The following is a 24,420-nucleotide window of genomic DNA, read 5'->3' as shown; positions in this document are numbered from 1 at the left end:
TAGTTTATTAGAAATAATTAATACCACCTTCTCCTTTAATTTAAGATAATTTAATTTAATTTATCCATTATTATAGACCTTGAGCTGGACTAATAAACGCATTTCCTTAACAAGTTCCTTAACCTTCCAAGTTTGGAACCTCAGTTTAAAAAAAAAATCAATTCATCAGCTAAATTAGAACACTTACAAAAATTACTCCTTTTGCATGACATTCCATGAAACAGAAGAAAATCAGAAATAATGAGTACTAACTTGCAACTATATTTGCAAGCTGTCTGGAGTCTCTGAGAGTGAGTTTGGGGCGGCTACATAAATTTTCTTAAATAAATGAACAAATATAGGTTTAACTTAAATATAAAGACATACTTAAAATATAAGGAAAGAAATGAAATAGTATAGTTCTCCTGCTGGACTAGAAGACCTCCAAAGGTCCCTTCCAGCTCTATTCAATTCAAAATCCTGAGTATAAGATTCACACAACAGTGGAATAATTTACCTTCCACAGTTGTGAATTCTCCAGTCTCACATTTTGAAGTTCTGTTACACCAAAGTAGACCTTTGTTTGGTTCCGGAGAGTAGACTCACTTGGAGAAGCTAAGATGTGAAAATACATACGTACGTATGTACATACATACATACACAGACAAATTCCTTGTGTGTCCAATCACACTTGGCCAATAAAGAATTTTATTCTATTCCATTCCATATTTTCTATTCTATTCTATTCTATTCTATTTCTATTCTATTCTATTCTATTCTATTCTATTCATATTCCATTCCATTCCATTCCATTCTATTCTATTCTATTCTATATATAGAACCCATTGGCCCATCTACCATTTTCATACCTGGAAATGCTGCAGCCTGGACCTTAGAGCTTCTTCTCTAATGAAGAGAACCCCAATTTTTTGGTGGGGTGGACACTTCTGAGTGTGCTCCCTTCTCCAGAAGTCTACCCAAATGCCTGAGAGGAAGCTGAGATTAGAGAAATTCCTTTGTCTACATTTAGAATTGATGTAGGGTTCCCAGGATGCAAGGAAGAGATTCTAAATGTACCCTGCAGGCTTTCAGGAAAATGGGTTTTTCCAGATTTGGGGTTTTGCTTTCATTGTCTTTCCAGATGTTAGGATTAGGCAAGCTGCATTTGCAAAATCAAACATACAAATCCCCCATGTATTTTATTTCCTTGGCCAGACATAAAAATGTACTTTGCTGCACGATATTTTCTTTTGAAATACAAATTTGAGCTTTTTCAGTACCAGCCATTCAAAATTAAAGATCACAACATCGCAGATTTGAATACACTTTAGCTGCCCCCCCTCAAAAAAAAACCTTGATTAACTCAAAACATAGGGGATTCTCTCGCAAAATTTTACTGAATGGCATGACTTTTGTTCAAATGGTGTGGGGTTTTTTAAATTAAGCAAGAATGCCTGATTATATCAACTTGGATTTAAATTATACTGAATGGTGTGTTGGTTGGTTTTTAAAGTCAAGATTTAATCAACAAATATTTCTTTTTTAACATTTTTTTTCAAGACAAAGTTAAAATACAAAACTCCCAAAAATTCCCAAAAACCCCACAAAAAATACAAAAAACACAAAACAATCAAAGCATTAAAAAGATGCATAAAACCCCACATTATATACATATTATTTCCTCTAGTTGAATACTGATTAATACATTGCTACAACATTAGTTCCCACCCCTTGCAAAATGGACCCTCCCCCAAAATTTTAAGCTACTATATCTATTTGCAAATTGTTGACCTGTCTTCTATATGTAATATTAGTGACAAAGTAGTTAACAGGAAGAACAATAATAGTAAAACAAAACAAAATATTTTAAAACTGTCTGTTAAACTGTTATTGTAATCCACTCATAGAAAGTTCATTTAATTATATAATTTTGGCTTTTTTTAAAACTGAGCAAAAAATGTGCCATTCAGTACAATTTTAAGAAATTAACAATTTTTTAATCATTTTATTTCATTTGTTTGTTATTTCCTTGTCAGCTGCCTGATTCTGCATAAACTTGCGAAGATTTCTGGCTTTGAAAATGTCTGTGTTTTGGCTTAGGTGCACTGTTTTTTCAATATAGGATAAGTGCTGTAAAATTGGCCATGTTATATCCTATCAAGTGAATCTCCTTCACTCCACTCTGGTACTTTTTCTCTCTCTGCTGCCCTGTAATTAATGTGCTTCCAATACTTAAGTTATTTAAAAGGAAAATATTCCCTCTACAACCTTATTCAAATTTCTACTTGGAAAATCTTACTTTGACAAAGTACAATGTGATCTTAGGGAGAAGAGCAATATTCGAGAAAGGAGATTCACACTAAACTGACTTTAAAAGGAAGTTTGGAAATATACAGGTAGTCCTCAACTTACGATCACAATTGAGCCCAAAATGTCTGTTGTTCAGTGAAACATTTGTTAAGTGACCTTTCTTGCCAGAGTTAAATGACTCGTTGCAGTTGTTAAGTTAGTAACCTGGTTGTTAAGTGAATCTGGCTTCCCCACTGACTTTGCTTGTCCAAGGGTTTCAAAAGGGGTTCACATGACCTTGGGATACAGAAACGGTCATAAGTATGAACCAGTTGCCCAGCAACTGAATTTTGATCACATGATCATGGGGATGCTACAAAGGTTGTAACTGTGAAAAATTGTCCTGTCACTTTTTTTCTGTGCCGTTGTAACTTTGAACGGTCACTAAATGAACTGTTGTAAACCGAGGACTATCTGTATTGTGTAGTTGGGCTCAGATTTAAAGCACAGATAGTCCTTGACTTATGACCACGATTGAGCTCAAAATTTCCATGGCTAAGCAAGACGGTTAAGTGAGTTTTGCCCCATGTTACGACCTTCCTTCCTTCCCCTAATTGTTAAGAGAATCACTTAGAGTTGTTAAGTTTGTGACACGGTTGTAAAGTGAATCTAGCTTCCCCATTGACTTCTCTTGACAAAAGATAATCGGTGATCCCTGGACACTACAACCGTCGTAAATATGAATCAATTGCCAAGCATCTGGAGGTGAATCACAGGACCATCAAGATGCTGCAATGGTCTTAAGTGTGAAAAACAGTCATATGTCACTTTTTCAGTGCTGTTGTGACTTTGAGCTCACGACAGCTTACGTCTTTTTGTAAAACTTGTTGGTTAGAGAAGGTGCTACCACATTCCTCCTGATCTGAAGGTTTAAACAGGGAGAGAGTTTAACTGAATTGGTCTTATTTAACACTCAGTTAGTATGACAAGCAATATCTAACAAAATGAAATTCAGTGGTGAAAAAAGTAAGGTTCTACATTTAGGCAAGAAAAATCAAATGCACAGGTACCGTGTAGGTCAGGGGTGTCCAACCTTGGTAACGTTAAGCCTGGAGGACTTCAAAGCTGGCTGGGGAATTCTGGGAGTTGAAGTCCTCCAGGCTTAACGTTACCAAGGTTGGACACCCCTGGTGTAGGTGGTACCTGGCTCAACAGTGGTAACTGTGAGAGGGATCTCAGAGTCCCAGTGGACAATCACTTGAATATGAGCCAGCCGTGTGCAGCAGCTGCCAAAAAAGCCAACACAGTTCTAGGCTGCATAAACAGAGGGATAGAATCAGGATCACGGGAAGGGTTAATACCACTTTATAAGGCCTTGGGAAGGCCACACTTGGAATGCTGCATCCAGTTTGGGTCCCCACGATGTAAAAAGGATGCTGAGACTCTAGAAAGACTGTAGAGAAGAGCAACAAAGAGGATTAGGGGACTGGAGGACGAAACATGAAGAAGAGTTGCTGGAACTGGGTATGCCCAGTTTGATGAAAAGAAGGACTAGGGGAGACATGATAGCAGTCTTCCAATTTCTTGGGAGCTGCCACAAAGAAGAGGGAGTCAAGCTATTCTCCAAAGTACTTGAGGGCAGAAGCAACAGATGGAACCCAATCAAGGAGAGAAGCAACTTAGAACTATGGAGAAATTTCCCGACAGTGAGAACCAATTCATCAGTGGAACTACTTGCCTCCAGAAGTTGTGAATGCTCCAACACTGGAAGTTTTTAAGAAGAGTTTGGACAACCGTTTGTCTGAAGTGGTGTAAGGTTTCCTGCTTGAGTAGAGGGTTGGACTAGAAGACCTCCAAGGTCCCTTCCAACTCTGTTGTTCTATTCTATTCTAATATCCTTTAAAATATTCGACAGTGTGACTGATTCCCAAGCCTTTTCCTCTCTTAGTGCAGCCAAGCATCTCTTCCCACAGAATAAATCAGAAACCAGTGGAATTCTATGTTTTTCAGTCTTCTGCCTGAAAAGGTAATTCAACAGCAAGTGGAAAGAGAAAATTTAATTTAAAAAAGGAGAGAGAGAGAAGAAACATAGATGTGAAAGAAGCCCTAAACGAACTGTTGGTGTGTTTTTTTTAAGCAGACCACAACTGCATAATAATGAGGGCTTTCAGAGGATGAGGTCAAAGGGGGGAATTTCACCCACAAGGATTTAACCCAGCTTTTGAATTGCCAACTACCAAGTCATGTGAACTGGGAAGCAGGAAATCAGAAACCTTCTTTATAACCAAGTTAAACAGACCAGCAAATTTATGGTGAGGCCTTCAGTGCTCTCTGAGCTTGGTGATTTTCTTCCTGATGTTTCATTACCAAACTAGGTAGCATCATCAATGCAGGCAAAACCAATTTGTTGTTGTTTTTTAATAAATTATTTTTGTGACAAAAACCTTTGTGTTGTTGGAATGGTATTTATCTCAAGTGAGAAGCAACTAACAGAGTTGGAAGGGACCTTGGAGGTCTTCTAGCCCACCCACCCCTTGCTCAAGCCAGAAACCCTATACCATTTTAGACAAATGATTGTCCAAATCTCTTCTTAACAACCTCCATGTCATGAAATTTCTCCTTATTTCTAGGTTGCTTCTCTCCTTGGTGAGTTTCCATCCGTTGCTTCTTGTCCTGCCTTCAAGGGCTTTGGAGAATAACTTGTGGCAGCCCCTTAGAAATTGAAACACTGCTAACAAGTCAAGGACCAACTCTGGCTGGGAATGAGATAGGCAAATACAGGAAGCGCCAAAAATTTAATCCCTTCTATTTTGAAAAGTGAGAACTTTGGAAAATCAGCCTCTCAGGTTTTGTCCCTGTAGTTTCTCTTGCCTTCCCCCCCGCCCCCTGAATTATTCAGAATTTGGGCCCCACCAAAATCAATTCTACCTGTTCCTGGATTTGTTCTGAATCACCCTGTAGATATTTTTTGTTCTTGTTCTTTGACCTGTAACAGATTGCAAATCGAGAAAGGGTGATTTTTCTTCAATGGTGGGAGAATTTTTTTTTATCGCTACAGGAAGTGACAGCTCATTCCAAGAAACACACCGGCCGTTATTGTTGCTCTCGTGACAGCCTGGAGGGTGTGTAAAAACGTGGTGGGGGAAGGTACAATTTCAAGGTTGGGCTGAGCCAGGTGGAAGGGTGTGTCGCCAGATTGTGGGTGATAAAGAGAAAATGAGAGGAGGATGTTTGAGGAAGAACAGCCATGCTTTAATTCAGTGTTTCTCAACCTTGGGGACCTTAAGATGGGTGGACTTCAACTCCCAGAATTCTGGGAATTGAAGTCTACCCATCTTAAAAGTCCCCATGTTTGAGAAATACTGAGTTAACTATTTCTGCTTTTTCCTGCTTCCTTGAGAAGTCTTTTTCCTGGACAAAGTCTTGGAGGAACCTCTACTCAACTTGGTATCCCTCAGACCTAGCAATGTTCTTGTCTTCTAGTTGTGTTCAGTCTTGCTCGAACTGAGATTATTTCAGAGTCTGTACATGTCCGTTGTCATTCTTGCATGCCTATATTCCATCAATCACATGGCTTGGAACTAGGTTTATTTGAAGGACCATCTTTTCCCAGTGACCTCTGCCCAACCCACCAGAGTAGGGAATCAAGGAATGTTACGGGTCCTCTTTCCTAAGGGAGTCCATTTAGTGGGACCAAGAAGAAGAGCCTTCTCTGTGGTGGCTCCCTCCCTGTGGAACATTATCCCTGCAGAGATAAGATTGGTCCCCATTGTTGAGACTTCTGGTCAAGGCCCTGACAAAGGCCCTGACCCCAAGGTGATGAGAAGCCCAGAAGTCTTACTTTTGTCACTAGGTATGTGGAGGTTATTGGTTTTGGTACTGAGAAAGACAGAGATAGAGAGGTGGATGGATGGATGGATGGATGGATGGATGGATGGATGGATGGATAAAAGAGATAATAGATGAGTGGTGGATGGAAGATAAATGATAGGTAGGTAGGTAGGTAGGTAGGTAGGTAGGTAGATAGATAGATAGATAGATAGATAGATAGATAGATAGATAGATAGATAGATAGATAGATAGATAGATAGATAGATAGATAGATAGATAGATAGATATGGATGGATGAATAAGAGATAGATAGATGGAGATAGATAGATAGATAGATAGTTGGCTGGATGAATAAGAGATGATGATAGATGGATGGATGGATGGATGGATAGAGATATGGATGGATAAGAGATGATAGATGGATGGATGGGTGGGTGGGTGGATTTCTTATAACAGTCTAGTTTGGTGGAATGATTGGTTGATTTGTCAACCATCAACATATTAGGAGGTCCAAGGATGGCCTCTCTGCAAGAATGGTCTCTCTGCCATTCCCAACACCATCCCCTTCTAAAATAGGGCTCCCCCATCCCTGAGCTATATATATTGAGCTATATATATATATATTTTTAAGACAACCTTGCCTGTTCTACTCTTGTTTGCGTTTTCTTCTGGTTGAAACTCGACGCCAAGGTTCTAGGATTGAAAGGGTGCATTGAGAGAGGGCGAAAACTGTGACTCAGTCTGAAATCACCCATAAATACATGCTTTTTGGGAAAGCCCGATTGTATAGTTTGCATAACATCCTCTGTGTTAAGGGCTCAGCTGCAATTCTTCTCCGCTGCGTTACTTCCTTCGAGGCAACCTGTTTCAATGAACTACTTGTCTGTCTCTTGGGGTAGGTGGATGACTGAGGACCTGACTCATGGAGTTATCAAAGAACACAGCTTCAGGGTTGTGAGGTCAGTTCTCATGTGCTCCCACTACCACCCCATAAAAAAAAAAACCAGAAAACCCCCTAGGCCCAAGGGTGGGCAACGTACAACCGGATAAATGGCTTGCCAGAGTCAAGTTGAAAACTGCCAGGAGAAAAAAGTGATGGGAGGAAGGCAAAGCCAAACGCACAACTAAACCAGCCTTTTCTTCCTGGACAACAATTATTGGTCTGCTTCCAGGATGCTCAATGCAAGACATGATGGCCCCTTGCTTGAGAGTAGTCAGAAAATCTGTGTGTGTGTGTGTGCGCGCGTGCTCACACACATTTTTGGAATTTTTTTGAAGTTTTGGAATTTTGGGGGGGAAAAATTGATTAGACCTAATCCTTCCTTCCTTTCCTTTCTTTCATTTATTTCATTTCTTTCTCTTCCTCCTTCCTCCCATTCCTTTAATTCTTTTCTCTCTCCCTCTTTCCTTTTTTCCCCATCTCCTTCCTTCCCTTTCTTTTCTCCCTTCCTTTCCTTTCCTTTAATTCCTTTCTCTCTCTCCCTCCCTCCTCTTCCTTCCCTTTCTTTCCTGTCTCCTTCCTTCCTCCCTCCCTCCCTCCTTCCTTCCTTCCTCCCTCCCTCCCTCCCTCCCTCCCTCCTTCCTTCCTTTCTCCTTCCTTCCTTCCTCCTTCCTTCCTTCCTTCCTCCTTCCTCCCTCCCTCCCTTCCTCCCTCCTTCCTTCCTCCTTCCTTCCTTCCTCCCTCCCTCCCTCCTTCCTTCCTTCCTTCCTTCCTTCCTTCCTTCCTTCCTTCCTTCCTTCCTCCTTCCTTCCTTCCTTCCTCCCTCCTTCCCTCCCCTTCCTTCCTTCCTTCCTTCCTTCCTTCCTTCCTTCCTTCCTTCCTTCCTTCCTTCCTCCCTCCCTCCCTCCCTCCCTCCTTCCTTCCTTCCTTCCTTCCCTTCCTTTCCCTTTTTCCTGTCACCTTCCTTCCTTCCTAATTTTTATCCCATCTTTATTACTTCATAAACAACACAAGACAAGAAACATACCAAAAATTCCTCCCTCCTCCTATTTTCCACAGAACAACCCTGTGAGGTGAGTTGGGATAAAAGAGAGTGTCGTCCCAAAGTCACCGTATGGCTTTTATGCCCTAAGCTGGGACTAGAATTCACCGTCTCCCAGTGATTGACCCAAAGTCACCCAGCCGGCTTTCATGCCTCAACCAACATTGGAATAAGAGAGGGGCTGCTTCAAATCAGTCGTGCTGGGTCACAACATTGGCCTTCTGACACGTCTATGGCTCAGCTCTTGTCAGGGATCCTTATAGACATGGGTTTAAAGCTCTTCGGAAAGTGAACTAAATTATGTTCCATCTCTCTTCTGGTTCCTAGAAAACTGGACTTTCTTGTTTTTGACTTTTCAAGACATTTCGCTTCTCATCCAAGAAGCTTCTTCAGCATAGTGAGGAATGATAGGCAGGCAGGCAGACAAAAGAGGATGGATGGAGAGAGAGAGCGAGAGAGAGAGAGAGAGAGAGAGAGAGAGAGAGAGAGAGAGAGAGAAATGACAGACAGATAAAAGAGGATGGAGAGAGAGAGAGGTACATGATAGATAGATTAGTAGATCGATTAGCTAGATGGTAGGTAGGTAGGTAGGTAGGCAGATAGATAACATGTAAATGAAAAGAGGTGCTAAAACAGGCAGGAAATCCATGTGACCTGAGAGAAGAAATACCTGGAGAGGGCACCCCCATCCTGTCTTTACGTTTGGCATCCTCATGAGGACTAGTAACACCCTCTTTTAAATTTGCCACCTCAGAACTGTAGATTAAGCTGGACTTCATGACTGCACCCCACACCTCCGGCTTGAGCGAGTTGATCAAGCCTCCAAATACACTCTGCTTTGCAAGGGAAGTAGGAAAAGAAGAGAATTCATCGGCCGATAAGGGCAGAGCCGCTTGCAAATAGCCTTAACTGTACTCGGGGTGCGGTGGGGGGGGGGGAGTTTAAAGCCGTGTTCAACAAACTGGAGTTCCCCTCTGATTCAAGACAAGGAGATTGGGCGATGGTTAACCCCGTGCGGTGTTATCCTAAAAACCAACCCAAATGCTTAATAGAGAAGCATTCAGGGTTGTTGAGTCTTAGCACAAACCCTGCAAATCACACATTAGCACAAACCTTGCCATTCACCTCTTAGAGACCAAACCTCACGTGGGATTACGAATTATTATTATTTTTTAATTTGAGTTTTGTGGAGGTTCTTACCTGGTGTTTTTTTTTGCGTCATGAAAATTGGAGGGCTCCTGAAATGACTGGCGCTTGGATCACCAAAAGGCGGATGGATGTGGTGTAAACATCATTTAGTGTGACTTTGTGGATTTAGTGTGGACAGTGGATGCGGTGTAAACATCATTTAGTGTGACTTTGTGTCCCAATGTTTAACAATCCCTTAACTAACCATCCAAGCAGAGAATACATGGAAGAAAATTGCTTGTTTGTGGAGTAAAAAGGAAGGTTTTATTCTTGTTTGCGGAGATGAATACCAATTCGATCATGGGGCACACTGTGTTTTTTCTCTCCGTAGCCTACCTCGCTGGTTTGTTGTCGTGGGGAAAATAAGACAAGCAAGGAATATGTTTTCCACCTTGAGTTATATATAAAAATAATTAAAGCAGGATTTATTTTTATTATTTTTTTGAGGAAAAATGTTGGTTAGGAAATGCAGAGCCTTGAGCTTGAATTAATAGCAGCGAGATAGGTAATACGAACATGATTTTTTTTAATGACATGTTGCTTTCAGAAACGCAGAGAGTTCAATTCCTCCCGTTCTCCGGGAAAGGAATTGAACTGTGTACATATACAGTCTGTCGGTATAGAACAGGTTGACTGGGACTTAAAAACAATTTTTCTTTCGAAAGGGTTGTATCCTTGGTGAAAGTAAAACAGGCAGTACTTTTCAGAGGTTGGAAAGGGTCCCCAGCAATTTTTCAAATGTAGATTCTGAAGCCTTTTTGTGTGTGTGCAAAGGTATAGAAACGGGTGCCGAAGGACAGAGTGAAAAGATATGTGGCATCCTGCCTTCATCCCAGTGACAAAGCTTTGTGATGGAAAACAAAGGATTTAGGAGAGTATTGAAGTCATTTTTATCGTGATTTGTGTTTTTGAAAAACCAGCTTTTAATTGGAGCATAGATTTAATCGTGACACTCTAGAGTTCAAAGGTACAATTTTAAAAGAAAGTTCCTTTGCCTCGTGCTCACTTTAAAACTAGGATTTGACAGCCCTGAAAGCACAAATGCTCAAGAAGTACAAAAAAAGGGGGCAAACTCACATTTATTTACATGCCCGTCCATACAATTAGAGTCATATTCAAAGAATGTTTTAAAATTATTACGTTTCCAACAAATTACAATCCAAAGGATTTCAAGTAGGCTATTTTGATTTTGGCTAACTTGTGCATTTGAACCTGAGGTTGCATTTATAGCCCCTAAGTTATACTTCAAGAAAAAAAGAAAATAAAATCCAGCGTCATATCTTCAATACAAATGTTAAGGATTGTGATTTGGTACAATTATACCTCCATTCTATAGAATTAAAGCCCATTTCTTGCTATTAAGAATATTATAGAGAGTTTTCCCCTGAACTGTTGAATTACAGTTGTGCTTTTCCTTAGAACGATAGATTTGAGGACGCAATTTTATGTACATTTGCTTTGTCTACTTGTCTAAGAATAAGTCCTTGAATTAAATAAAACTTATTTTTCAGTTGAGTGCAGGTATGGTTTCCTGCACTTCCCCTGAACTGCTTTTTCTCAGCACCAAAGTGATTTCTAATATATGAATTTTTTTTCTATGCACAAATATTTTAATCGAAAATATCTGTGGGAATATATGCCACCAATGCAATTGATCTATGCCAATTTTCTTCTCTTATTTATATTTCGTACTTCTTAATCGCCTTCTTTTGAAATTGGAAAGAAATTTGGAAGACCTCATTAAGCCACCACATCATTTTAACTTCTTCACCTATATCTAACCGATAGACATGCATTTAATATTTTAACTGGGCTCTGCATAATTAAAGGAAGTGTATAAGTTCAGGGGGGAAAGGGAGCTAGCACCTTCTAAGGTTGTTAACAAAAATGCCCCAAGGACTAAACACCAAGATATAGATTGTAAAAATGAATAATTTCAATAAGATGCAGAAAAATTCTCAGGGTGGAAGGTTTTTTTAAACCGTGTATCTGTAAATCAGATAAAGGATTTGTAATTCACGCAAAATTAGCAAAAGTTTAGAATCATTTGCCCCAGGTGGGTAGCTGATTAGCTTCAGAAGTGAAGTCAAAAACCAAATTGCTGTTTGGTAAAACTTCCTTCCCAAAATTGCTTCACCCCCATATTTTTATATATCTAATTTTGAAAAGCCCCTAGAAAACTGGAACTTCTTTTTAAATAAGAATGCACAGCAGCACACATTGATGTTCATTTCTTGGTGGTTAATTAAAAATGGTTAATTAAAATTAATTAAGCATTTGTTTAAAAATGGTTAATTAATGGAGAATCGTGGCTGAAGGACTGCTACTTTTAGACAATCTCCTGCGATCTACAAAAATGAAAGTCTTTCCCAGCTATAGCACTATATAAATTAAATTAATACGCAGTCCTGTTGAATTTTTTTTTTTTTTGTAAGTTTTATTTGAGTTTTCACAAAAAGAAAAGAAATACAAGTAAAACATCTTTTTTGAAAGCAGCATAATCCCGGGTTACATCTCTTCGTACAGACACAAATTCAAGTTCATGCTCATTTTTATATTCCATTCCATATCTTATTACTATTCTACATTTTCTACATAGCTTCTCTCCTCTTTTAACTTCCTTAATTTTATTTTATTTATTTCATCTCAATTCAAATCATTGTACTTATATTCTTTGTCTGTCCTGTTTCAACTGTCTACTATCTTTTCTCATTAAACAAAATTTCTCCTGTAATCACTGATTGGAGTATGATGCCTTTATATCTTTCCACTAAAATTATAACACTTAATATAATACATAACTTCCATTCGGATTCTGCTTGGCACATTCTAAAACTACACACTGTATTCTTGAAAAAAGAAAAAAAATTATAAATGTATAATATAATTAAAACAACAATCCATTCCAATTCAATTCTATCATTAATATTAATATTCATTTAAATCTTAACATTTTGCACATTACTTTTCAAATAAATATCATACTTCTATGGGAACAATTATAAACTTTCTATAGTTAATATTGTTGAAATATTTTTTTTCCTCCTCGGTAGCCATCCTTTCAAGGGATTAAGCATTAAGAAGTTGTTCCTTTTTCTACCTTTGTAAAACCTTTTTTTCCCAAGATCAAAAATGTGTTTTTTATTTTCCTTTCACTATATAAGAGAAATCCATTTCTCTTACCTATCTTACATTTTTGCATGTTCTAAAACAACATTCCATGCATGAGAAATAGGTATCTAAAGCTTTTTCCCTTAATTAATAATCCCCAATTAAAACCAGAGGCGGAGATCAAAACCACCCAATTGAGAAGAGAAAACAACAACTATTTTAACATTATTTAAAGCTGTTTTTATTTTTCCCCTCTGGGGGTTAAAAATAGCAAACTTTCAGTAGTTAGCAGGGTTGTATAAACACATAAACATCCTTGCAGGTCCACGGCATAACCTATTAAAAACCTGTACCAGTCGGCTGATTTGAAAGATGATTATTTTATGGCATGCTTGATTACCGGAAAGAGAGTTATAAAAGAGAGAGAGAGAAAAGTGAATGGTTGATTCATAAAAAGCAAACCTTACCCAGATTTTGAATGTTGGTTGGACTTTATTCTGCAGTTAAATTTCAATAGCAAGTGGGTTTAAGCCCTTACACAGAGATGCTACTCATTTAATACTCATTGTCTGGGCATTTCTTGTCTCAGATCTGCTGACTCTCTTTTGAAAGTTTGAAGAGTTTACCCTGATGAGGCTTCTGTGTCATGTTTACTGAAGCGCAGATTGGCCTGTAAAAGATGACTCGGTTTGCCAGGCAAGGCATTGGGTACAGTCATACCAGAAGGATGATGAGTCTTGATTTTTAGGGAGGGAAGGGTTGCCTATAAGGTGAGATATTTTCTTAATACGATATCACTCTTCCTTTTTATGATCCTGCCGTTCTTGAAAAGATCGTGTTGGAAGAAAACCGTGCTATAAATATTTGGGGATGGGGCTCTAATTTTCTCAGTGAGAATCACTTTTTATAAAAGGAAACTGCATGGCACATTATCACATTTTATTTTTCTAGGATTAGGGTTTTCCGAGGATTGAGGAGCTGTTCCTGGGATAAATTGGGAGGCCAGGTTTTGGGATGGATACACACCAGTAAAAGTCCATGTTAGGGCATGTTCGTGGTCTTAAAACTTTCCAGTCCAGTAAAATAATTGAATTTTTGGAAGCCACAGAGGTGCTTTTTAACCTGTGTATCTTGTTAAAAGAGTGAGGATATTGAAAAGAACAAAACGGATTTCTTCCCCATTCAAAAATCTAAATCTCCAAGAGAGCCTAACTTTGGTTATTTAAAAAAAGAAAAACAGTAGTCCTCAACGTACAACTGCAATTCAGCCCAACATTTCTGCTGTTAAGCAAGACATTTGTTAAGTGAATTCTTCCCATTTTGCAGCCTTCCTTGCCACAGTTGTTAAGCAAATCACCACAGTTGTTAAGTTAGTAATACGGTTGTTAAGTGAATATGGCATTGACTTTGTCAGAAGGTCGCAAAAGGGGATCACATGACCCTGGGACACCGCAAAACCGTCATAAAAATGAACCAGTTGCCAAACATCCAAATTTTGATCACGTGACCACGGGGATGTTGTGACAGTCGTGTGAAAAACGATCATGTCACTTTTTTCAGTGCCATGGTAACTTCAAACAGTCACTAAATGAACTGTTGTAAATTGAGGGCTGCTTGTATAAGAAATAATTGCAATATTGTCCAGGCTTGTTCACTCTTTGGTTTTCTGTTGATTTAGGGCGCACCTGCGCTGTTCAGACCTCGATGTACGTTTGACAAAAGAATGTTGTGAATGTATTTATTTATTCCATTGAGATGCTGCTGATCTTAGAGTCCAAAGCAAATCGCATAGGAAGCCCTAATCTAATTTCATTGAGAATGTTTGTTTTTAATACTTCGTCCACTTGGGAGAAGGCGAGTGGTTGGGAAAAATTTCCCTGCCGCACAAATCCCCCTTTTTGGGTTCTGGCATTCCTGCCATAGAAGAAACCCCCCAAAGTGCTATGTGGGGGACCCCCACGAGATTCAGGAGATGGAGTTGGAGTCGGCCAGGCCTTCCTGAGTGCAATTGCTGTGTCCAAGCAAGGAACCAGATTTCCAATTTTTGGTTTTCCCTGGCATTATTATCTCTTCCAAATGTGTTGGATGACAGGTTCAGAAGCCAAGTTTCTTTGTTAATCTTTCTTTCTTTCTTTCTTTCTTTCTTTCTTTCTTTCTTTCTTTCTTTCTTTCTTTCTTTCTTCTTTCTTTCTTTCTTTCTTTCTTTCTTTCTTTCTTTCTTTCTTTCTTTCTTTCTTTTTTCTTTCTCTCTCTGTCTTTCCTTCCTTCTTTCCTTTGTTTCTCTCTCTTTCTTTTTTGCTCTTTTTCTCACCATCTCTTGTTCTCTTTCTCTCTCCCTCTCCCTCCCCCTCCCTCTCTCTTTCTCTTATGTTCTTTCTCTTTTTATCTCTTACCCTCTCTCTTTTTCTTTCTTTTCTTTCTTTCTTTTCTTTCTTTCTCTTGCGCTCTCTCTCTCTCTCTCTCTCTCTCTCTCTCTCCTCTCCCTCTCTCTCTCTCTCTCTCTCTCTCTCTCTCTTTCCTTGCTTTTTACCTTTCTTCGTCAGTCCACAAGAGACCATCATTGGTGGCTTCCTCCATCTCTGACCCCCTTCTCCCATTTTTCTCCAGCACCTTAAAGGGCACATTGTCCCTGCTGCTGGAGAGACACCCCCCCTCCTTCTTTGCTATACTGCAAGAGGCCACAGACCCAGAATGATACCTGCTTTGGCCTGATCCTGGCTTGGTGGAGATGGCAGGGAGGGGCTGAATACACTAGTAGAGAAAAACACTTCTCCACCTCCACCCCCACTCATAATCCTTCCAGAGGATGTCGGGGATCACTTTGGAGGGTGGGGGGCTTCCAATGTGGATTCCAGCTTTTCCTTTGGTCCAGAAAGAAGGCAGCCCTTGGCTGGGCTTCTCCCCCAAGCCTACCCCTCTTATTTGTGCCAAGCCAGCATTTCTTTCTATCTTAAGGAAATGTGGCCATCAGGAGCCAGTTCGTCTGCCGCATTAGCCAGCCGGGGAAACACTGCGGCTCGATTCAGAAGCCAAGATTCTTTGTTAATCAATCACCTTCTCTTTCTTTTTTTTCCCCCTTTCTTTCCTTTTCTCTCTTTCTCTTTCTGTCTTTCCCTTTCTCTTTCTTTCTCTTTCTTTTATTCTTCCTTTCTCTCTCTCTGTCTTTCTCTTTTTGTCTCTGCCTCTTTCTCTCTTTCTTTTATTCCTTCCTTTCTCTTTCTATTTCTGTCTTTCACTTTCTGTCTTTCTCTTTTTTCTGTTTTATTCTTCCTTCCTTTCTGTCTCTGTCTCTTTATCTTTCTTTTATTCTTCCTTCCTTTCTTTCTTTCTTTCTCTATCTTTATCTTTCTTTCTTTCTTTTATTCTTCCTTCTTTTCTCTTTTTCTCTTTCTCTCTTTCTTCCTCTCTCTCTCTCTCTCTTTCTCTCTCTTTTATTCTCTTTCTTTCTTTTTCCTTTCTCTTTCTCTCTCTGCCTTTTTCATTTTTTTCCACTTTCTGACTCTTTTTCATTCTCTTTCTTTTGTTATTTCTTCGTTCTCTTTCTCTCTCTCTCTTTCTCATTTTTTTTTCCTTGCCTTCTTCCTCTTGAGTTTTTTCTTTTTTTCTTTTCATTGCCTGACTTTTGATGGGAGGTACCTTTCTTGCAGCCCGGGGAATGCATTCTTTTCGGGATAAGGCCCTGGGGGCCTCGGGGTGGTGGGGGAGGGGGGGGAGGGGAGGGAGGGATGACGCAGGAGTTGTCCTAATAAGGACTTGGTTTGGGGCAGGCCCGCCTCTTCTGGACAGGTCACCAGGGGGAGGCGTGCACTTTCCTTTTTAAACGAGGGCGACTGACACCAGCCAAGTCATTTCCTTGCTGATCGGTTCAAACCAGTTCTTACAGGAACCCTGGGTGATAAATGGTGGGGAATTTTCTAAAGTCACCCAGTGTGCCAACCGGCACCGGCCTGATGCCCAGGGGGTTGCCCAACTTCAGGAAGTGCCAGCCTGCAGCTCCAGACTTTTCCTCTCTGTGCCCGGCTGGGTTTTTTTTGTTTTTTTTTAAGCTGATCTTGCCAACTTGCCAAAGCAATTTTTTTCCTCCCATCTTTTTGACTTTTTCTTTTCTTCGCTGGTCTAATAACTCCCCCACCCTTAATTTTTATTTTTTTATTTTTTTACACCAGCCCGTGCTTTTTTCTGTCTTCTGAGCCATCCCCTTCCCTTCCTTTCCCTGAGGGCTGATTTTTCTCCCCTTTTTAAGCTTTCATTGGGTAAGTTGTTCCCCTTCCAATCACGTTTCTTGTGCTCTCTCTCTTTTCCCTCCCACCCCCTTCTCTTCCTCCTCTTCCCCCTTCCCCCAAATGCCTGGCCTCGCTGGCAAACTGCCCCCACCCCCCTCGACTCACCCATAGCTCGGTGCCTGGCATCGGGGCATCTCTGCAAAAACCTTTACAAGAATACTTGGAAGCTCAGCGGATCAAGCTGCACAGCAAAGCCAATGAGGCCCCCCAGGTAAGAAACTTCACCTTGTTTTCCTTTCCTAAATACCTTTGGGTCGCACTTTGCTCCCGTCCCCCCCTTTTTTTGCTGGCATTAGGAGTAAATAGCAAAAATCTCTGAATCTCTCTAGGTTAAGCAGGTTAAGAAATGGATTGCGTTGAGAATATTGTGGCTAGGCGGTGAATAAAAAATTGAGAAATCTATATATATCCGTATTTCAATCCCGGGAAGATTCTTTAGCCATGTATTATTAGTTTGGTTGAAGAGTCTTTCTTGTATTTCTTTCTTCCTTCCTGGCGCGTCTCACCTTAATTCATCCCCGGAAGCTGGGCCTTTGAGAGGAGAAAAGCGAACCGGTCTTAGAGAATTATAGAAAAGTGCGGTTTTCATTCTTAACTTTTTACTTCACTTGCTCACCGCTGCCCTCCCGCGTCTCGAAGGGAAACCTTGGGAGTTGATAAGACTTCCTCCCAAATCTCCACCGTTATTAGTCCCCCTTTGGATGGCTGACACTAACTTTCTGCAACCGATTTTTTTTATTTTTAATGGATGCCCGAGGGGACGGAGCAGAATGGTTGGCTGTCCTCAAACTGGGGCTTTCACCCAGGAAGGAATGAGAACCATGTCAGTTTTTTTTCCAGCAACTCCTGTCATCTAGAATTGAATAATAGTGTTGGAAGGGGCCTTGGAGGTCTTCTAGTCCAACCCCCCCGGAAACCCTGTACCATTTCAGACAAATGGCTGTTCAATTTCTTCTTAAAAACCTCCAGTGATGAAGCACCCACAACTTCTGGAGGCAAAGTTGTTCCACTGGTTAATTGTTCCCACCGTTAGGAAATTTCTCCTTAGTTCTGCGTTGCTTCTCTCCTTGATTAGTTTCCATCCGTTGCTTCTCTTCCTGCCTTCTGGTGCTTTGGAGAATAATTTGACCCCTTCTTCTTTGTGGCAGCCCCTCAAATATTGGAAGGCTGCTATCATGACACCCCTTCTCGTCCTATTTGAAGGCAGGATAAGATGCAAGGGATGGAAACTAATGAAGGAGAGAAGCAACCGAGAACTAAGAAGAATTTTCCTGACAGTTAGAATAAGTTAACTTGTCTCCAGAAGTTGTGGGTGCTCCATCCCTGGAGGTTTTTAAGAAGAGGTTGAACAGCCATTTGTCTGGAATGGTGTAGGGATTCCTGCCTGAGCAGGGGATTGGACTAGAAGACCTCCAAGGTCCCTTCCAACTCTGTTATTCTGTTCTGTTATTCTTATGCAGACTTACTCATTGATCCATTATAGAAGCCATTTTACAGAATCTGTTCTCCTTAGGCTGCTCCAATTAAAAGCCTCTGAGCTGCCTGGGGCACCACTGCCAGCCGAAAACTGTCTGGATAAATTACCCAGTCTTGATAACTCCCACATTTATTCTTGAGAAACCGAGGAGGCCAAAGCAACTTCCTGGAAGGATGCTGACCCACGTATTACTCATCTCCCCACGACCGGCCAATTAATTCTTTCCAGTAATAGAATTGGTCACTGGTCAGCTGCCTCCCGCATTGCCTGTTATTCTTGCTCAAAGTTCTACCACCCAACCAAGCCTTATTATGGGAGTTTCCATTGAACCCAGGACCTTCTGCATGGCTCTGGGAGGAAACATGGACTTGGCCACCCCAAAGAGCTGAGCAAGCCTGCCCTGCTTCCAACAAACCTACCTCCCGTCAACCTACAACTCAGATAGTCCTCAACTTAAGAATAGCAATAGCACTTAGATTTATATACCACTTTATAGTGCTTTGCAGCCCTCTCTAAGCGGTTTACAGAATCAGCCTCTATTGGGCCCAACAATCTGGGTCCTCATTTCACCCACCTCAGAAGGAGGGAAGGCTGAGTCAACCTTGAGCCTAGTAGGATTTGAACTGCCAAATTGCAGGCAGCCGGCAGTCAGCAGAAGTAGCCTGCGGTACTGCACTCTAACCACTGCGCCACCAAGGCTCATTTAGTGACCGTTCAAAGCAACAACGGAACTGAAAAAAGTGACTTAGGACCACTTTTCACACTTATGACCGCTGAAGCATCCCCACGGTCATGGGATCAAAATTTAGGCACTGGGCAACTGACTCCTATTTATGACGGTTGCAGCGTCCCACGATCCGCTTTTGCGACTTTCCAACAAGCGAAGTCGGAATGGGGAGAGCTGGATTTGCTAAACAACCGTGCCACTTATTTTAACCACCATGGTGATTCACTTAACAACGGCGGCAAGACAGTTGGTGGGGAGGCCAAATTCACTTAACGACCGTGCCACTTATTTCACCCTGGCAGCGATTCACTTAACAACCGTGGCAAGAAAGTTTGAAAAACGGGATAAAGTTCGCTCCACCAACGTCCAGCGGAGCGACAGGAATTTTGGGCTCCATTGTGATCATAAGTTGAGGACGACCCGTATTTTTGTAGCACGCATGACCCTAATGTTCTTTTTTTTTTCTCTCTCCCTCTCTCTCTCTTCCTCCCTCCTCTTTTTCTGCAGGGTGAAAACTGGTTGTCCTGGACATTTGAGAAATTGGTTATAATTATGGTGTGCTATTTTGTCTTGTCCATTATTAACTCCATGGCCCAAAGTTACGACAAGCGTGTCCAGCAACGCATGAACTCCGAGAGGAAAGCGAAATGAGCAGGATCAGGAAAAGGGAGGGAGGGATTCCCACCCACCCCAACTTCCACTGGAATAACCAGCCTTGCGTTTAATAATAGTCATCATCATCATCATCATCCTCATTTGCAAAAGAGGGGCGGGGTTATGGGGGGGAGGGCGGGTAAGGCTGGACTCTCTGGTTTCAGTAACTCTGCCGTTAGTTACGGTTCCCGCAGGCCACTGTCTCCACGTTAAAAGGTAGCAGATGCATCCCTTGTTTCGATGTTAATTAATTAATTTGTTTTCTACATATGTGCTTTCCCCCCCACTTCCGAATTGACTACATGGCTGGGTTTAGGATTGGGGTGGTTTTTTGTTTTTTTTCCTCCCTCCCCCCTTGCTTTTTTTCCTCATTTTTAAAGAAAAGTTTCTGGCTTTCCAGAACTTTTAGGGCTACTGCCCATGATGTTTAACGTTCAGCCTCTCCTTGAAGGGTGCAAAAGCCATCTTCATCTTAACCTGGGCGATCTTAAGATTTACTAGGGATGGGGTGGTGGCCCTTTTGACAAACATCTGGAAATTCCCCCATGTCATGTTCACGGAAAGGGTGGGGAGATTCATTCTTCTTTCCCTTGGGCCTGTTTAGAAGGGCATTAATCAACACCCTCTCAGATCATTCCAGACTCCCCTGTTTTGGGTCTTTTAAAACTGTCCTGAGTCCTTCCTCCTTTTTGTGAGTGTGTCCGTATTCCGGTTAAATCCTCCCCTCCCAATTTTTTTTATTTTATTTTATTTGTAGTTCCTCTGCAACAATCTTTCAAAAAAAAACAAAAAACCACCCTGTTTTGAATGAATGCTTGCTCTTGCTCCTTTGCAAGTTCTCCTCGGTTTTTGGATTTTCCCACTCTTTGCTCAGATCAAAGAACTAAACGGGGTGGGATTTTTTTTTTTTTTTTTGGACATTGTTCAGTTATTTTTATTTATTTAACTGACCCGGTAGCCCCGATACCTGGAGCATCCTTGTGTTGGATTTTATAAAAAATGGTTTAACTCTCGCCGTGTTTAGGAAACGCAAGAGGAAGTTGGTTTGTAAGGTGCAAGGAAAGGTAACTGGAATAAACAACATTCAAAGATAGTTTCCCGGTGCCTCTTTTTGTCTAAAAGTGGGGTGGTTATAAAACAGTTGCTTCGTTTTGAGTGCCTGCATCTCAGAAAAAATTGGAGAGGACCGACCTATATCGAAAGCAGGGGTTCTCCAACCTTGGCCACTTTAAGACTTGTGGACTTCAACTCCCAGAGTTCCTCAGACAGCTTTGCTGGGAGTTGAAGTCCACAAGTCTTAAAGTGGCCAAGGTTGGAGACCCCTGATCTAAAGGACCACCAATAGGCAGATTCAGAGGAGGGCACTTCCTGTGTTCCTGGAAAAGGAGACCCTCCTCATTTCCAAAGCGTGGGTGGGAGGGAGGACATAGCTTGGTTCATAGAGGGTTGGGCCTGATTGGGCACCTGGGTTCCTTATGCACGGAGACAGTTTCTCCTTTCTGGCACGGTGATGTGGGGCGACGCCTCCTTTTTCTCAACGTCATGACTTCCCCCTCCTGTCTTTAAGACAGGTCACCTGCTCTGTCCCAATGTGTAGAACATCTGAAGAACCTCTTGTTTGCTGGAGAACATCTTCAGAAGTTTTGGTGGGACAGAACTGGACCTGACAGGAGTCCCTGGTAGAAATTCCATTTTTTCTTTTTAAAGGTGTTCTCAGCTTTGGCTAACCTAAAGTCGGTTGATTTTAGCGGATGCTTGATCTTGCCCAAATCTATTTTTAAGGTCGCCTTATGCGTGGTCATCAGAGCAGTTGGGTTTCTGGCAGATTATCCTCTGTTTTGGTCAAGCGAGTGGTATGTCTCCCACCTTCTCCCACTTGTGTGCCCCTCCCCTGCCTCCCCTCCCCCCCGCCTTCCTTCCTGTCTAGCATTGTGACACCTCCTTGGCGTGTACCTTTCTGTCGGATAGCTTATCAGACTGATGTTGACTGTTGGATGTCATGGCAACAACAGTCGGTAGGCTGTCTGACATTTTGGTATCTTTCATCTTGACTGTGTCCATCCATCCATCCATCCATCATCTCCAACCTGTTTGTCCAGCCTGCGGGGACAGCCTTGACATTCACATTTAAAAAAGAAAAGAAAAGAAGCGGATCTCCTTGGATATCTCAAAATCTTCGTGTCCTTCGTGTTAGCCATCTTGAGATACATTGGGAGCCCTAGTCACTCAAGGTCTTCCGGCAGGTAGGTTTCCAGAGGGACGAGAAGCTCCGTGTTGAGACGGCGGGTGGAATAAGATGTCCTCAGAACAGAGGGAGAAAATAAAAAGGACGTCCATTATTTAGGGATGGAGGAGACACTCGTGCCAATAAATTAAATCCAGATTTCTTCAAACTTCTCTCAGCTATGCAAAACGGTGCTTGGGGACCTTCTCATGTCCTATATACCCTTTGCAAGATCTTCTGAGCAGGATCTTCCAGAGGAAACAGTAGAAGAGAAAAGAAGGAGGGTTTTGCGGCATTTCATGGTCATCCATCTTGGCTTGAGAATGCAGGTTTGAGAAGGAAACCTCTGGAAGGATTTTCGTGCAGGCCAGCTTTCCACTCCCCTGGCAGGATTTCAGTCCTCCGGCTTTTGATCTGGCCTTCCCGTTGGACAACGTTTCTCAACCTGCTTGGCAGCTTGAAGGTGGGTGGACTTCAACTCCCAGAGTTCCCCAGCCAGGCAGGGAAGAATTCTGGGAATTGAAGTCCACCCTCTTCAGGTTGAGAAACACGACCATAAGCAGCTCTTCAGCCTGCAAACCCACAATATCGGCGCAGGTAGTCCTCATCTTACAACCCCAATGGAGCCCAAAGCTTCCCTTGCTAAGCAAGAGACAGTGTTTGGCCCCATTTTACAACCTTTCTCTCCACCGTTGTTAAGTGAAACACTGCTGCTGTGAAGTTAGTAACATGGTTGTTAAGTGAATCTGGCTTCCCCATCGGCTTTGCTTTTTAGAAGGTCGCAAAAGGGGATCACCACACCGCAACGGTCATAAATATGAGACGGTTTGCCAAGTGTCTGAATTTTGATCATAGGGATGGGGAATATCGCGGTGGTTCTAAGTGTCATAAATCATTTTGTTCAGTGCCGTTGTAACGTCCAGCGGTCACTAAACGAACGATTGTAAGTCGAGGACTACCTGTATGGGTTAAAAGTAGCCATGGATCTTCTGTAGTTTCCTCCTCTTGGCCAAAACCTAACAGTCTTTTGAAGAATTGTGCGTACACAGTGGTGAAAAATAGGATGTAAAAATAGAAAACAATACTTGAATCCATGGTATAAGTACATATAAGTCCCCAAATTTAAAACTTCTTCCATTATCAAGTTCGCTCACTCTTTGTTTATTCTGCCTGGGTTGTCTTGAACTGTCAGTTTCTGACATGTAGGATATTTTCACTTTTGTTAAATGCCAAAGTACCTGTAGCCCGTAAAAGATTTTTCATGAAACGCCAAGTAGCAGAATACTTAACGGAATAGATGCTGGAACTTCTGGAATGGTTTGTATTTTCTTCCAGAGTCCTATTAATTGCTGAAAGTTAAGTGTTTACCACCCTGGCCTATGGACCTGTAAATGCCACGCTGGCTGTGGATGATGTGGAGAGCAGGGAGTTGGGTAAGAATTGTATAGCCCAAGCCAATACCATCTTGGAACAAAACCACTTGAAACTGTGGCTGATGGGAAGAAACGAAGAGGAATAGCTAATAATTTTTTATTATTAGCTATCCATCTTAGTTTTCCGAATTTTATCAACACACCCCTCATATTTTAAAAAGTGAAAAAAGTGATGATTTAGAGTACAGTCTTTAGAAAATGATTCACTGAACCAACCTTCGAACAATTAATTAGATGTTTGTGGGTAGCTAAATCTGTATTTATAGAGATAGTTTTCCCTGTGAGTGTTGGGTTTTACTGCTTTTCTATGCTGGTTGATGTGCCTCTTTCCAATTAAATGCCAGAATAAAATGGGAAGAAGAAGAAGAATGCTTCTGGGTTACTTAGCAAAAATGTAGAGGAATCTGTAGAACTTTATTAATCATGCAAATAACAATGCCTTTGCTGGTGGATCAAATAAAAATAAAATAAATTCCATGTTTATTGTAACGAAGTACTTATTTCCAAAATATTCTGATTCCGTCTTAAGAATTTCTCTCTCTATCTTCTGTTTGGTCAATCAAGCTACTCTAGAGGTAGATGTATCATAGGTTTTGCAGTTCTCTCCTTTTTAAGGGCTCACTTCTGTAAATTATAGTGATTAGCAGGACAAAGAACAGGGAGTGCCTACTGCTAGCGCTACTGGTGGGAAAAATCATTAAAACAAGAGTTAATTGTCACCACTCTTTAAGCCAGCCCTGTATTATAGCTGCAAAAAACGGCACAGGCAATTAATTTTAGGCTGCCAACAATGAAAATACGGTTTCAGACCACCAGAAGTCCTTCCTCCAATTTATTTCCCTCGGCAAACTTGGAAGGGTGATATAAAACAATGAGAACCTTTTTTTTCCCTTGTTCTAGAATACACAATGACTAATTGTGGTCTTAACCTACAAGGAAACAGATCCTGATAGAATTTGTTGGGGGCAGGGAATGTTCTGAGACTAAGAATGATTGGACAGAACATAGAATCCCAGGCCTGGAACCCTGGAGGTCTTCTAGTCCAACCCCGCTACTCAAGGCAAGAGACCATCCGGGTCAAAAGGTTACCCAGTCTTATTTTTGAAAACCTCCAGTGACTGAGCACCCACCACTTCTGGCGGGAAACAGTTCCACTAATTGATCGTTTCCCACAGTTGAAAAATTGTTCTCACTGTCAGGAAATTTCTTCTTAGTTCTGGGTTGGTTCTCACTTTGATAAGC

At 41.3% G+C, this 24,420-nt stretch overlaps 1 protein-coding gene across 5 annotated transcripts in view; it reads left to right on the top strand.

The window, feature by feature from the left end:
- VMP1 (vacuole membrane protein 1) overlaps positions 1 to 20,614 on the top strand; it is a 150,466-nt gene extending 129,852 nt beyond the window's left edge. For 4 of the 5 annotated variants that reach the window (XM_087956321.1, XM_087956303.1, XM_087956313.1 and 1 more), the window contains 2 exons: positions 16,775 to 16,874; positions 19,375 to 20,614. In XM_087956321.1, coding sequence (XP_087812447.1) covers positions 16,775 to 16,874; positions 19,375 to 19,518 — 244 coding nt within the window. In that variant the 3' untranslated portion in view covers positions 19,519 to 20,614. The remainder of the gene's footprint in view (positions 1 to 16,774; positions 16,875 to 19,374) is intronic. The other variant, XM_087956325.1, reaches the window with a different exon arrangement.
- Positions 20,615 to 24,420: the final 3,806 nt, after the last annotated feature.

Source organism: Notechis scutatus, chromosome 1, assembly GCF_049901735.1.
Source record: "Notechis scutatus isolate UNSWTSFEM ecotype Mainland chromosome 1, rNotScu1.2, whole genome shotgun sequence".
In the NCBI taxonomy this organism is placed as follows: Eukaryota; Metazoa; Chordata; class Lepidosauria; order Squamata; family Elapidae; genus Notechis; species Notechis scutatus.
This window is presented reverse-complemented; position numbering and strand designations above follow the sequence as displayed.